At 40.1% G+C, this 16,396-nt stretch overlaps 1 protein-coding gene across 4 annotated transcripts in view; it reads right to left on the bottom strand.

The window, feature by feature from the left end:
- Nucleotides 1-16,396, bottom strand: part of IL1RAPL1 (interleukin 1 receptor accessory protein like 1) — a 1,123,909-nt gene that overhangs the window by 437,317 nt on the left and 670,196 nt on the right. For all 4 annotated transcript variants that reach the window (XM_084649011.1, XM_084649010.1, XM_084649013.1 and 1 more), the window contains one exon: nucleotides 447-633. In XM_084649011.1, the coding sequence (XP_084505137.1) occupies nucleotides 447-633 (187 nt within the window). The remainder of the gene's footprint in view (nucleotides 1-446; nucleotides 634-16,396) is intronic.

The following is a 16,396-nucleotide window of genomic DNA, read 5'->3' as shown; positions in this document are numbered from 1 at the left end:
TAATAGCATGAGCTTGAATCTGGCATAGTGCAGACAATTGCTGTCTGCTTCCCCACCCAGCCTTACCAATGTGTACCATACCAGACCACCCTGGTAACATTTTTTCTTTTCCAGTTTTGGACTTTTCAGTTGAAAGAGGACCACCAAGTATTTGGTTATTTTGTGATACAGCTAGATGGCAATAAGAAGATTCCAAATAAGGAATTTTCAGTGTTACCTAAGAAAGCATTTGAATCCTTGCCTCTACAACTAAAAGGCTAGTACATTAAAACACTTTACGGTCTAGTTCCTTTTTCATCCTATCCCTCCTTGTCTTATTATTATTGCATCTTAAATCCATCCAAGCTGTATATCACATCCAAATAAAATGTTGAGATTATTGAAAATGAATCAGAACTTGACAGAATATTTTGTTGAAGGCAACAGAAGTCTTCTGTATTCCTTACCTTATACCACAGGATTTCAGGCTCTCTATAAGGAATTAAAAAATCCTCTATGTCAGGGCACGAGATTTCCTTGCTTTTGCTAAGTTCAGCTTTTTCAGAGTACTTCATCTTTGAATTGTAGCAGAGTCCGGTGTCATTTTCACCCACGGTCAGCGAGATGGAAACTTTCATACAGTAAGTAGAGTTTCTGTAATATAACACAAATAAGAATAATGGGTCCAGTGTGAAAAAAAAAATCCCAGTCACATGATTGTTTTCGATGAAGTTATATTCATTGTAGGCAAGAGAGAGAGAAAAATCAAACTATTCTTGCTTTATGTATTGTGTGTGTAGTCCTTAGTTATTCAGGATAGGCTCTTCGCTTTCCAATCCCCACCTCAACCACTAGATTTTAATGTAATAACAATAACTGTCCTGAATCCACGAATAAACCCTTTCCTTTCCTCTGAATTCCCTTCCCTCCATCATTATAGTCCATACTATTTATTGGCAGGCAACTTCCTCCTAAGTAAAGGCCAAAAAAAGCTTCATGCACTAACCAGCAAAGCACCATAATCATCCTTCTGCCAAACACTATTACAACAGCTCTCTGGGGTTAACAAATCAGTTTACTGCACAGCAGCCTGGTGTCACATTGGAACTTTGGGCATCACACCATGAACTGGAGTGTTAGCCCCCCCATTCATCAAATTTAAGCAGGTTTTCAAGTGAAGCAGTAATTAAAAATATAGTTTTAAACAACATTTGATTAAAAATCAGACTTACGGCCTTTCACTCCATAGAAAACAGTTTAATCTCAGTGTATTTTAAACTAGAGGACTACCAGTTTGTTTACCTTAGCCTCTCATCCCCATATTCCCAGGCCAAAATGTTTCCCCTGCATTATCCTCAGCTTTCATTAGCTTGGGCTCTGTCCTGCAACTTATTACTTTCCGCTGGTGGCCATATGTTGATATGCCAGACAGCCAGAGACTGCGGAACATTGTTTTGTTTTCCTGATTTCACTATGTACTTTAATTAGTCTCAAAGACAAAATGACTTGAAAAGGATTTATTTTTTCATTTTGGGTATCCAAATGGGCAGGACGAGCATGTCTAAGGTTGAGTACTCTCTAGGAGTACACTGTGACAGTGCAAGCATCTTCCCCTACTATTCTGTAAATGCATTTGACCCCTAATCTGCTGAAAGTGGTTCCTGCAGAGAGCACTAAGACACTTTTCCTTTACTTATTTTCACTCTTAGACTCTGTGAGATGACTGCTAATTTACAAGAGTCTAGTGTATATCTAGCATTGCAGGCTGTCAAAGATAGCTGCATTTTCAGATTGCCTTTAGATGTCTTAATACCTGTTTACTCTTTCTGTTTATCAGGAAGTGATTAAAAGGCTAAAAAGGAAGGAAAACAACACACAAAGAGCACCACAGCCTCATTTCTAGAAGAAAATGTAAATCTCAAAGGCACTATTTATTAATTACTAATAAGAATATCATTTCTGAAAGCACAGTAATTCTGTCAATGACCTTAAATCATGCATGTCTTTTCTGGGCAGGAAAGGCAACAAATATAAAATATCTTCCCTAGAATGGAGTCAGCTTGTACTCCCATCCTTGGAGCTATCTGATGCTTCCTGTGTATACTTGTGACTGGAGTTGGTAAAACTTCTGTATCCATAGCAAGCAATTTAATCATTGAATATAGATCATTCCTAAGTCACAAACTGTCCTAAGTTGTGACCTAAGTCTGCCGATATTGGGTTTTTTTTTTTATCTTTTCTATGACTGGATGACCTAACCATTGTCAGAAGAAGGGGGGCCAAAGCAATTCACTGGGGCATAGATTTTCTCTCTCTCACAGTGGGAGTATGCTACTGGGAGACAGGTAGAAGGTGATAAGCAGGCATAGGGAGTATTATGCTGTGTATATCACCACATGCTTTGAAAATTCCTTCCTAACAGAGACAGAAGGGAAAATCACTTAACCTGCAATTCTGCTTCTCTAAAGATACCAGCTAGGCAGGAATCTCACTCTTGGTTCACACCTCTCTGGAACACATCACTTCAGGAGATGTTCCTGTCTAAGAGTTATTTTTTCCTTCCAAGATAGGCCTGATCAAGAGCCCTGTCCTGCTGAGCATATGCCAACATCAGGTTCCTCAGGGGCACCGGAACAATCCAGTTAGTTCCCTTCTGACTCCAGTCAGCACAGGAAATGGTGTCTCTAAGCTTTAACCAGTGAAGCTGCCCTAGCCAGTTCGGGCCTCGGTACTCTTTCTGGTCTATGTTCACAATAACCTGGTTTGCTACAGATCACATTTTTTTCATTATTTTTTCTGCCATTTCTTCCCTAAGGTTCCTTCCGAGGCAAGTTTGAGGTTTCATCCTCACAGCTAGTCTTTTTCTTGGCTCCCAGCAGAAAGCACCACGGGGATTCTCATGTCAGCTAAAGTCTGGACTTTCAAACTCCTTTCATGATATTCTGGGCAGAAAATGCAATGAAGATCTCTACATTTTATGATCCTGTTTAGGATGTATCCTAGTCTGGGAGTATCTGTGGTTTGAGGAGAGCTGTGGCACCTTAGTGACTCACAATTTAGTGCATAAGCACTTCAGTTCAAACTGAGTCCATCTGCCCAGATAAAGGATGGGGTTCCAAAGTGCTGATGCTCTCAGTTATGAAGTGCCAAGCCCAGAGTCCAAGGCACTGACATGTCTAGGCTGGGATACTTAGACAACTGTATTCTATGATGTAGGGTCCCTCAAAAGCACTTTCTACTGGGAGCTTGAAGCAGCATAAAAGGAGCATAAAGATTTGGCTGCCTTCACATGACATGTCTCCCTATATGTTTTTTCCACTGTGAGCCTGAATAGTAACAGCACTGACAAGGTGGCTCATATGGCACTCTGCCAGGAGCCCAGGTTGCATCCAGGAAATGGCCAGTCCGGCTCTAAGGAACTGTAGAGAAAACAGAACAAAATAGAATGATGTGAGCCAAAGAAAACCAGTTTAGTGGGCTCAGAGAACCAGAAAAAGATAAAAAAAATCAGTCAGTCCCTAATGGCCTGAGGCAGTTAGATCTGCAAGGCAGCAACTCCAGCGGGGAGGTGGTTTGTTGGCTGACGGCAGCTGGACTAGAAGTAGGTGGAGCCCATGAGCTAAGAAAATGTGTATCACGTAGCAGAGCCTTCAAGTTAGCCTACAAGTGCCCCAGAGGGTCAAGAATCTTAGAACTGGGGGAGTTTCCTATATGACTCTCACTGGAGGCATTAGAGCAAACAGAGTCCTGTACCACTGGTAACTTTAGAGAAATTGTATATTCCACTGGAGACCAGATTGTATTGTTTGAATAGAACAGTTACTGTATTTACTTTTGTTTTTCATTCTTCACAAGGTAACTGCATTTTGTGCAACTTCTGTATTCACTGAGCTGACAGGAGGATTGAACCCTGGACCTTCAGCAATAAAAGAATGAGTTTCTACTGTTTCAGCTAAAGCACTAAATTCTGTTATGCAAACCCATCACAGACAGACATCACTGTGACATTCTCCCATGGTGTTATCTGGAGAGTTTTGCCTGGGCTTGTTTTAAGCCATGAGGACACATTTTCAGCCTCATAACTATATACATGAAATTACAACCTATAACATTACTATAACAACAATGTTCAGTGCATCATGAGCCTTCCGAAGACACCCAACATGACAAACTTTGCACTGGATACCACACAATCATTTTATAAGAATGAACATGAGGGTGGCTGGGTGTTCCCCACAAGATACACAGTGTCATTTGTGACCCAGCCACCAGACAGGGATGAAAACCTACACTTGGCTGGAGTGGGTTACACATATAACTACACAGTCCTATTTGCAAAGGCTGCATATCTTTATCTTTCTCATTTGTCTCCATGGCAAGTCTCTGGCAAGGGACTTAGGGAACTATGTTAACTGTCATATTCTGTATATAACAATATTTTATAAAACCTTTTTGGAGCAGAAACTATGTCTAGTTGTATATTTGTACAGCTGATAGCCCAGCAAGGCGCATATGCTGATCAGGTCATCTGTGTGCTACTGTTAAATAAATGTTAAAGAATAATATCTAGCAAGTATATTGATTCATTTTCCCAGGCTCTATTTTCTGCCATCTATAACTATTCACTAGAATGACAGTGTTCGGTCCTAGCTGCAAAGGGAGCAGACATACATCCTTGTCCAAGTCATTGCAATAGCACTAGACTTCTGGCCACAGATTTTGGGAACACTGTCAATGACTGTGTTAATCTTCCCACCCCACATACCACTCCAGCTTTAACTGCATTTCTGTGGCACTCTTTCCTGTGCCTTTGCTGCCTAACTACTTCATCCTTTTTCATCAGTGGTGTTTAATATCCTTATGTACACACCCAGCAATGTACAGAGAGAATACTAAATACCAAAGGCTTGTTCATACAGGCCACAGCCACGAAAGGATTTCCGCATGCCATCCACTCATTCTCTGTCATTTAGAGCCCATAACGTCTTGACTGTTAATTGCTGCCTGATTCATCTAAATGGTTCTTGGTCTGGAAGATGTACAGCACATTGTATGTGCTACATTATCTCTAAATTTTCAGAGTAGAGAGAAGCTTTGCTTTTATGGATCACGGGTACAGTCACAGTTCAAACCTCTCCATCTCCTGAGAATGGCACAGCATCCACCACCACCTCCTCACCATTTCTGCTTTGTTTGGGAGTGGTGGCATTTTATTTTTTGCTATTCTGCTCCTCTGCTAAAACCTCTCTCCTTCCCTTCCAGCTCCCAAACTCTCAAGGTGCATTCCCGATGGTTGTACATTTATACCTAGTGTGACTAGGCAGATATATCCAAATGCACCCAAGTAGTTGTGATTTTCTCTTTCCAAAAACGCCTGTCTAACAATTTCACTTGTGTGTATGTTCACAGAAAGCAAATACATGAGATGAATAGTGTTAAACAGAATTTGCAATATGTTTGTGAATAACTTTCTCCACTATTTGCCCATTTTTACCCATGACATCTATAGGTCATAACATGGATAGAAGTGTATTGCTTTTTCAGGTCACAATATTTCCCTTATATCTGAAGCAGATGTACAGGTTTAGAGTTTAGCTTCCACCAGCATGATTCCAGTATTTGTAAGTGAGGAGCATATCATAAGACTTTTTAGTAGACTGCTCTGTTGTTGTATCATGTGATTCTTTTGTGGCGATCTAACACTAGGAAATGCAACCTAGATGGAGCTACTATAAGGTGGGTGCAAAACTCTTGGAAAACCGTTCCCAGAGAGTAGTTTTCAGTGGTTGCCAGTCATGCTGGAAGGACATAACGAGTGGGGTCCTGCAGGAATGGATTTTGGTTCTGTTCAATATCTTCATCAATGATTTAGATACTGGCATAGAGAGTATACTTATAAAGTTTGCAGATAACACCGAGCTGTGAGGGGTTGCAAATGCTTTGGAGGATAGGATAAAAATTCAAAATCATCTGGACAAACTGGAGAAATGGTCTGAAGTAAATAGGATGAAATTCAATAAAGACAAATGCAAACTACTTCATTTAGGAAGGAACAATCAGTTGCACACATACAAAATGGGAAATGACTGCCTAGAAAGAAGTACTGCGGAAAGGAATCTGAAGGTCATAGTGGACAACAAGCTAAATATGAGTCAACAGTGTAACGCTGTTGCAAAAAAAGCTAACATAATTCTGGGATGTATTAGCAGGAGTGTTGTAAACAAGACATGAGAAGTAATTCTTCCGCTTTACTCTATGCTGATTAGGCCTCAACTGGAGTATTGTGTCCAGTTCTGGGAGCCACATTTCAGGAAAGATGTGGACAAATTGGAGAAGGTCTAGAGAAGAGCAACAAAAATGACTAAAGGTCTAGAAAACATGACATATGAGGGAAGATTGAAAAAAAATGGGTTTGTTTATCTGGAAAAGAGAAGACTGAGAGGGGACATGATAACAGTTTTGAAGTACATAAAAGGTTGTTGCAAGGAGGAGGGAGAAAAATTGTTTTTCTTAACCTCTGAGGATAGGCCAGGAAGCAATGGGCTTAAATTGCAGCACGGAAGATTTAGATTGGACATTAGGAAAAACTTCCTGTTAGGGTGGTTAAGCTCTAGAATAAATTGCCAAGGAGGTTGTGGAATCTCCATCACTGGAGCTTTTTAAGAGCAGGTTAGACATACACCTTTCAGGAATGGTCTGGATAATACTTAGTCCTCCCATGAGTGCAGGGGAATGGACGAGATGACCTCTCAAGGTCCCTTCCAGTTCTACAATTGTCTCACAAAGCCTCTATAACTTTGCCCATTAAAAAAGGAAACAAGAAAAATAAATAGTGCAATGCCTGAATGGGCAGCCTCTGTCATATTCCCAAGTGGTATGTGGACAAAATCCTGGGACTGACATTGATCTAGGTAATTAAATTCAGTAACTTAAACTGAACTGTCAAATGTGCCTTGTTTTCTAACAATATGATTGATATAATTTCCAGCATATGGTTTGGAACAGATAAGCACATTCAGGACACAAGTCATGTCCTTCTTTAGTAGAAAGTGCTTCGCATATTGTGGACACTGCAAGAAATAATAATAATAATAATAACCACATTTAATTTCACAGAAAATCATAACAGGATAGATAGAATATGAAATATCACAGAATAAAGGGAAACTTTTCAAGACTGCTAGGCCTAAACGTTTAAACCACCTTGTCAATATTTATAGTTGACAGTATTTGAAAGATTCAAACCAGGATATTTTTTTCTTAACAGACATTTGCAATATAGCACTCCAAAACACCACAGTCACTATCCATTTTTTACTGTCATCCACATACACTTTTTTTTTCAGTGTGACATTACATCTAGGGCAGGAAATACACACACACAAAGTTCACTAATATTTGTGTGAAGTTTTAAAATCAGTACACTGACTGCATTTGCAGCCCTTTTGGGGCAAACCATCAGCTAGTGTAAATAGTAAAAAAAAGTTTCCCTGATTTCAATGGAGTTACAGCAAATTTACACCATCTGAGGGTCTGTCCCCTAGTGTTTACTTTCTGTGAATAGTCTAACTAATGAGTTTTTTGGCTGGAATGTTTACCATAACCTAAACATTTAAGCAAGTATTTCCAGAAAGCAAAGACTTATACTCACCCAGTCACAAAATGACCTGTGTGTCCAATGAAAGCATTTTTGAAATGCTGACATTCAAAGAATGAATGATTTATTAAAATCATCCAACCTCTAATATGGTGCTCTTTGCTTTGATTTTTGTTTTTAAGATGATTGATACAAAAAGTGGTAAAACATAAAAAAAAGGGGGGGGTAATATGGTAAAGCACTGTTCTCTAAGAAATTCAACAAGTGTTTATAACTTATACAATTCTCAGTGTCCCCAAACCAGTTTAAGGAATCATCTAGAGTTACTGGTTTCCACTCAGTGACTGTATTATTCATACTATGATGTTAGTATAAAAAGAGAGGAAATAGAGTAAAATATATCATCTACTTACTTTGTCCTTATTTTAGTATTAGGATACTGCCACCGTATTTAAAATAGAAAGAAAAAAACACCTTTTATTCCATCAAAGCAAAAAGAAATCGATTGATTTGATCTGCCTTCCTTACCCCATGTTTTCTTCCTTCACTTGTTTTTTTTGTGTGAAAATAATAGTGATTTATGAGGGCAGTGAGGTACAAAGGAGTATTTTAATATTAGAAGACATGGTTCTCCACTAGTTTTTTACCACCAAAGTCAATGTAGTTGCCTCAGAATAAAACTGGAGAAACAGGCCAAGAGTGCCTATTTGCAGCAGTCAAGGAGTGGTTGCAGAACTACTAACTGTGGTATGTAAATTTATCACTTAAATCATCTTCTGTGCCAGATAACTGGAGAATAGCTAATGTGACACCAATTTTTAAAAAAAGACTTCAGAGGCAATCCTGGCAATTATAGGATGGTAAGCCTAACTTTAGTACTAGGCAAATTGGGTGACACTATAGTAAACAACTGAATTATCAGACACCTAGATGAACATGATTTGTTGGGGAACAGTCAGCATGGCTTTTGTGAAGGGCAATCATGCCTCACAATGTATTAGAATTCTTTGAGGGGGTCAACAAATATCTGGTCAAGGATGATTCAGTAGATATAATGTATTTGGACTTTCAGAAAGTCTTTGACAAGGTTCTTCACTAAAGGGCCTAAAATAAAGTAAGCTTTCATGGGATAAGAGGGAAGATACTCTCATGCATCCTCTCAATAGTTAAAAGCTAGGAAACAAAGGGAAGGAATAAATGGCCAGTTTTCAGAATGGAGAGAGGTAAATAGTGGTGTCCCCCAGGGGTCTGTACTGGGACCAGTACTGTTCAATATATTCATAAATGGATCTGGAAAAAGGGGCAACAGTAAGGTGGCAAAGTTTGGAGATGATACAAAATTACTCAAGATAGTTAAATCCAAAGCAGACAGTGAAGAATTACAAAGTGATCTGACAAAACTGGGTGACTGGGCATCAAAATAGCACATGAAATTCATTGTGGATAAATGCAAAGGAATGCATATTGGAAAACCTAATCCCAACAATATGTGCCAAATGATGGGGTCTAAATTAGCGGTTACCACTCAAGAAAGAGATCATGGAGTCATTGTGGATAGTTTTCTGAAAACATCTGCTCAATGTGCAATGGCAGTCAAAAAACCTAACAATGTGAGGAATCATTAGGAAAGGGATAGCTAACAAGACCATAAATATCATAAATACTATATAAATCCATGGTATGCCCACACCATGAATATTCTGTGCAGTTCTGGTCATCCCTTCCAAAAAAAGATATATTAGAGATTAAAAAGGTACAGAGAAGGTCAACAAAATGATTAAGGGTATGGAACAGCTTCCCTATGAGGAAAGATTAAAAGGACTGGGACTGTTCAGCTAGGAAAAGAGATGACTAAGGGGGGGGGATGACAGATGTATAAATTATGAATGGTATGGAGAAAGTGAATAGGGAAGTGTTATTTACCCCTTCACATAATATAAGAACCAGGAGTCACCCACTGAAATTAATGGGCAGAAGGTTGAAAACAAACAAAAGGAAGTACTTCTTCACACAATGTACAATAAGCCTACGGAACTCATAGCCAGGGGATGTTGTGAAGGACAAAACTATAACTGTGTTCAAAAAAGAACTAGAAACATTCATGGAGGATAGGTTAATCAATGACTATTAGCCAAGATGGTCAGGGATGCAACCCCATGCCTTCGGCATCCCTAAGCCTCTGGCTGCCAGAGAGGGGATGGATCACTTGATAATTTCCCTGTTTTGTTCATTACCCTTGAAGCATCTGGCATTGGCTACTGTTCCAAGACACGATGTTGGGCTAAATGGACCAAACAGACATCTGAGAAGGGAACTTCTAGGCATTACCCACATCTGTGTGGATTTGATAGGATATTGCAATTCTTGACCATCTCTATTTTTACTATTAAGGTCATCGTTATTACACAAACTCTAAGGTGGCACCAGGCAAAATCCATCCAGAAATGTTGTTAAGTCTACACAATGCAGAAATACAGCAAAAGACTTCCTAAGGAAAGAGCAAGAGATATAAGTATTATATTTCCTGCTATTTTATTCAACTTTGTGTATAACACTGCTATAACACATAGTGTTTAATAAATTAAGGACCATTGTAAGCAATTTTCCTCCTGTTAACTGATGCCCTCTAATTCATATAATTGCGGGGGTGGGAGTGAGGGTTTGTGGCCACAAAAGTGGTACAAATCTCAGCATCTTTTTCAATATTTTACCATTACTAATAAAGCATAGGTTCAACCAAGCTATTAACTTCTTATGTTTATAAATAGAAGGAAGAGCAATGAATATGAATTAACCTTATTTCATTACAGACACATATGGATAATGAAGATGATAATCTTAAATGTTTTCAGTTGCTAACAATACATGAATACCAGGTTTTGTTCCAATGCTTATCACTAACTATGTTTATTTATTGGATGCTATGAAAGGCTAACCCTTACATCTAAAGCATTAAGAGCACTGTTCATTTAAACTCAGCTAAATTCAAACTTACAATGGTAGTGTTATTAATATTAACAAGACAATTCTACTAATTGTCATCTACCTGTAATTAAAATAAATAGCTAACACTGCCAGCATTTGAAACCCTTCTGGAACCAACTATTACACTTAATTCAGAAGACAGGAGGTATATAACATTTACTGATTTACAGATTTATACTGTAGCAGTTTGGAGCCTAAGGGGCAGAGAGATCCAGAAAATCAAGGATCTTGTGATTGGAAAATAGAAATGTTTCATAAACTCTAGACACCTTACTTTGTTAGCACCTAAAGCAGCCATAATTCAGCCTTAAGGGGCTTGCTTAGGAAAAATGTCAGTGGGTAACCTGAACAATGTAAGCCTCTCAACTGATTATTATTTTTATAATGGCCTCACAGATTTTTTATTTCTTCCTAACATAATGATGGAACTTAATTGGTGTGCTGGTCAGCTTTGCTCCTCATCTTAACGTCTGAAAATGGCTCAAGTCAGAGTCTAGTGTAGAGAAATGCAGAATCCACTTAGATTATGTTCTAGTGTGTCAGGTGCAGCTTGTTCTTTTTATTAAATAAATATTAAAGTACGGAACGTACATGCAATGCAGTAATGAGAAGGAACAGGCCACATTACTTTAAGACAACAAATGCATCTAAAATTCCATTGCTTTTGAAACAGGTAAGTGGAAGAGGAGGAGGAAGGGGGAAGAGAGAGAAAAAGCACACACACAGAATACGTGTGAATGAGAAGGGAATGTGAAAGAATGTTTGTGTGTGCCCTCTTGTTATAAGAACACAGAAAACTCCGATCTGATGTCTCTGAAGTAGGGAGGCCAGAGGGGTTGAAGGAAACACTGCTTTTCTCCTCTTCTATGAGCAACACGGCGTGGCTATGCCCTATTTCCATAACAGTGTGCACAAGTCCCACAAGATATTTGTTTTGATTAGCACATTCATATTAATCACACCAGAAGTACTGAACTATTTTATTGCATGCTTCGTTTCTCAGAAGCGGTAACTTTAAAGCTCTCTCCTGTCCTAAAAAAACAAGCACACACAGTAAACTGAACTCCCCCTTGTCCTCATCCATATCATCTGAAGAGGATGTCAGGTTTATACAATGTACTCCCTCACTGATTGTAATATTTGCTGATAGACAAGGAACACTTATGCCTTGCTCCAACTTCTACTCTTAAAGTGCTTGTGTTTAAAGAAGCTACTGATTTTGAATTTTTATTGGTGCTGTGATACAAAAAATTGCCTTTAGAAAGCAGACATTTTTCCTTTATAGTACTCAAAAATAATCATTAAGGCTTCCCTTGTGAGTAAATCAGTAAGAATTTTTTTCTTGTATTACACAGCTCTCTCTCGTTCTCTGACTCATTAAAAGTCTGAGTCAAACTCATTCTTTATGAAAGCACTAGACTCAAGACCACATTGGTATGTTCCCACATTTTCATAAAATTTCAATTCCTCAGAAAAAGAAATGCTAAAGTATTCTATGAAAACACATCACATTGGGAAGATCTTGAAATGGCAATTACCCAAGGGCTCAAATGAATAAAATAAAGTGGAATTCCATCATTTCTCCACAAAACATTTAAGCAGAAGTTAGGGTCTAGTAATAAAAAATTCAAAGCAAATTTCCCAGCTTCTTACAGTACATGCAATATTTGTAACCTCTCATATGGGTTCACTGAGGACTCAGATACACATAAAACTGAATCTGTTGGAGCATGTGTATGAGATTGGAGGTAAAATGCACACAGATATTATTATTGTACATAGACATTACATATTGTGCGGAAAGATACAATTACTGAAAACAATTTGCCATTAAAAAGGCGATTTTAATGGAAAGCTGCTTTTGGCAATTACACTTACACCTGGGACATTTGCAAAAGTACCACAGCTAACTTTAACTACAGCATCAGACAAGAACCTAAGACACTATGCACAGTCTGCATGGTGAGTCAAAGTATGGAATTACAGCCACTTGGAACTGGCCTGAATTTGACCCCAGTATGTTCATAGTGCCAAAATATGTAAAATACAGAGTTCAGTCATTTGAAAATGTTTCTGTCAGTCACAGGAACATTTCACCAAAGGTCCCTGTGATAGAGAAATCAGCACAAAAGAAAAGCAGGCTCAGGGAGGCAGAAAAAGGTAAAATCAGAAAGATATCCTAATAATACCAAATCCCTTCCCTAAGGAAGTTTCCCATGGATTCCTCAGATAGAGAAGGAGAAACCCAGTGGCAGGATGGACAATGTGGAGTTGGTTCCCTCCATCCTTCTACCAACTACACCACAGAGATAGAAACATTAACCCTTTAATACCTTAGGATAAAACTCCTCTTTAAAGACAACCTCCTCTGGACCCAAGAGAAGAGATCAGTGCCTGCTTTCTGCTGGGAGAGATCTTCTTGATCCAACTGAGTGAGATCAAAGGACTTCAAATTTAAAACGTCACTTAGTATCACATGCTGGCAGAAATGGAGTGCTGCAGTCTCGAATATCAATACTGTACCAGTTTCTGGGGAATTTATTATTTCTCTTCCACTTTCCCATTATGGGTAGATGGTGCTGGTATCACCTTGCTTTCCTAGTAACCAGGAGGAAGCTAAAATGGGAATACTATTTTAATGGTTTAAATAGAAAGGAAACAGACAGGAGAGTAAACATGAATGGGCAGAGGATCTGACTCAGGCCAGATGGCCATAAATAATGGTCTCGACTGCCTGAGCAAAGCAGTTCAAGCCAGAGTGCCTATGCAAAAATAGGTTCTTATGAAGGAGTATTTACTACCTGGTTTGCTACATACAGAGGTACTGGAACAACTGTACAACTGGGACATCCCATACAGTAATTCAATCCACTTTTTATAGAACTTAAATGAAAAACACTAATTTTAGAAATAAAGTAGTTTGCTGAGTGGTCTCCTTTTCTCCTTTCAGTCCACATGCTGAACCAATATGAGTACAAACAATGGTTCCCAACCTTCAGCTGAAGTGTGAAAGTTTCTGTACCTTTGTGTCATATGCTAAGCTAGCTTCTTTTGTTAAATAGTTGGTACAATACATCAAGCAAATTACCAGTTGTTATATAATCAGTGAAGAAGGGGCTATATTACTATTTTGACCTAACTGGAACAATTTGTTCTTCTCTGCATGGGGTGATACTTTTTGGTCTCTCATGTTCCATTATCTCTTAGAGTTGTCGATAGAGGACAGTATTTATTTTGAATATTCTGGGGACAAAAATATGGATATAAAGAAGATGCCTCTGGAATCTTTCCCATACCTCTTTCTGAAACATAAAATTGGAGGAGAGTGAGCATGTTAGGTCTCCTCCAAATATTAAAAAAAAAAAAAAAATCAAGCATTTCTGTGCAGGCCAGCACTTCTCAACTGTGGTTTACCACTTGTTCAAGGAAAGCCCCTGGCATGCTGGGTCAATTTGTTTACCTGCCGCATCTGCAGATTTGGCTGATCGCGGCTCCCACTGGTCGCGGTTCGCTGCTCCAGGCCAATGGGGACTGCAAGAAGGGTGGCCAGCACATCCCTCGGCCCACGCCGCTTCCTGCAGTCCCCATTGGCCTGGAGTGGCGAACTGCGGCCAGTGGGAGCCACAATCGGCTGAACCTGCAGATGTGGCAGGTAAACAAACTGGCCTGGCCCGCCAGGGGCTTTCCCTGAACAAGCAGTGGACCACAGTTGAGAACCACTGGTGTAGGCCATCTCAGGCTCTACCTAGTATCCAGATGCCACCACTCAACCCCAGGAAGTTTGTGATTGCCCTCACAGCTGCTCTGAGACCACTTTTAAATGAATATATAACCTATCCTTAGTGATGCTTATGACCAACCACCTATTGTTTGATACATTCAACACATTTTTAGACACTCATTTTCCTAGACTGATTTGGTAATTCACAGGCCAGTTATTCTCTTCCTTTGGAAGTAGGACTAGAGAGGGGGAAATCAATCCCTCTTGGATGGTCTGAAGCCATACAAATCAAATTAAAAACTGCTCTGCATTTCCTGTGTACATCTAGGACTGGAAGTGGAAATACCAGAGTCCTGTGAAAACACTTGTCTTGTGGCAGTCCCTACCCTACTGGCAAATTAGAAACTACTGGGGGGATGGAGGAGACAGGAAAATAAATAACCCTGTGATAGGTTTCAATTGGTCCACCGAGCCGCTGGAGGCGGGGTGGGGAACTACTGCCTCACTGGCAGGCCTTGCTCACACTTTTCTGTCACTAGGAAATTAGCGGAGGGAGGTGTACCGGCCAGAGTCAGTGGTGAGCCCTCAGACATGGGGAGTGCCGGCAAGAGTCAGTGGCGCACCCCTCAGGCATGGGGAGCGCCGGCAAGAATCAGTGGTGTTGTCGGGATTCTGCTCCCCGAGGCAGGCTGGCCGGGGTAGGGGAACGCAGGCCCACACAACTCCACTGCATTCCAGCCCAGGGCCCTGACAGTGGCGGGAGGAGAGGGTCCCGCCGCTGGGTCAGCGGGGAACCATTCACAACATGCCAACCAAATAGACCCACCGCACTGTGCAGTTCTGCTCCTGGGCTACTTCCTACCCGGTCTCTCGAGCGGGTCCCTCTGGTCCCTCCAGCTTGTCAGGGTATTCAGCTGCTGGCAGCTCCAGCTCCAGATCCCCCTCCGCGTTAGCTCACGCTGGCCTGGGCTACTTCCTGGCTCCTCCAGTTCCTCCGGGTACTTGGCAGCTGGCAGTCCTGATAGCCCCAGTCCTTCCTCCTGGTCAGGTTTCTCCTGGCCCAGGGCCTCCCCTGGCTCGGCAGCAGGGTCTGGAGGGAACAGCCAGCAGCCTGTGTCTGTCTCCCTCCCTGGTGCTGCCCACACTGGGCAAAGGGCCCACCCTTTGTACTTCGTATTCCACCCTGCCCCTTCTGGGGTTGCAGTAAGCTTGGTCTGGCCCCGCCACTCAGGCTGAGAGAGTGGCTCTTTACCCTCTGGTTTGGCGGAAAGCCACCCTGGCTCCCTACAAACCCTGATCTAATGAGTTTTACACTCTGAATTTTTATAATAATGGAAAATCCTGAAGTTCTTAATAGAGATTTTAAACAAGTAAAATATATATAAGAATTACAGCATTTGACTCAATACATAATAAATGATATTTTACAATTTTAGTGTGTCTTCCATCCAAGGATCTCAAAGTGCCTCCCAATAGTTAATAAATTTAACTTCACAACATTCTCTTTGAGATGTTATTTTATCCCCATTTTGCTTATTGAGGAACAGGAAAGTTAAGTGAATGTCCCAAGATCTCACCCAAGATGTCATTCTTCTTACATGAACATTCTAAATGATATATTACAGAAGTTCCTGAAGATGCTGTACTGGGCAATTTATAAATTTTAAAATATGTAAGTGTCAGAGCTAGGAATAGAAAATTGTTGAAAAAGAAATTCCAGCTAAATTAGGATATCAACAAAAGCAAATTACTGAACATTTGGATATTCTTCCATTTTTATTAAAATCCCAGCATAAGTCCAGTTTGCGTTTATGACAAGGCTCTGAACTCACAAAAGAATCAAATGCAGTGAACCCTTTTCTCTGCAGCATTCAAAAAGATGTTCATGCTTATTTTCCTAATGTTCCTGACATAACATAAAAACAACCATGCACCTTTATTTCTCTCAAAAGCCAGCTTTCCGTATTTTGTGGTACAGCCCAATCAGAATGTGACACACTTGAGAAGTCAGACTGGTCTGTAACTACATGCATATGAAGCTGCATTCTTTGTCTCTACCTCTGCAAATGAGTCAGAGGTGTAAAATAAATAGGCTGCAGGATCTTCAGCTGCCC

Source organism: Lepidochelys olivacea (genome assembly GCF_965140295.1).
Source record: "Lepidochelys olivacea isolate rLepOli2 genome assembly, chromosome: 1".
NCBI classification, from domain to species: domain Eukaryota; kingdom Metazoa; phylum Chordata; order Testudines; family Cheloniidae; genus Lepidochelys; species Lepidochelys olivacea.
This window is presented reverse-complemented; position numbering and strand designations above follow the sequence as displayed.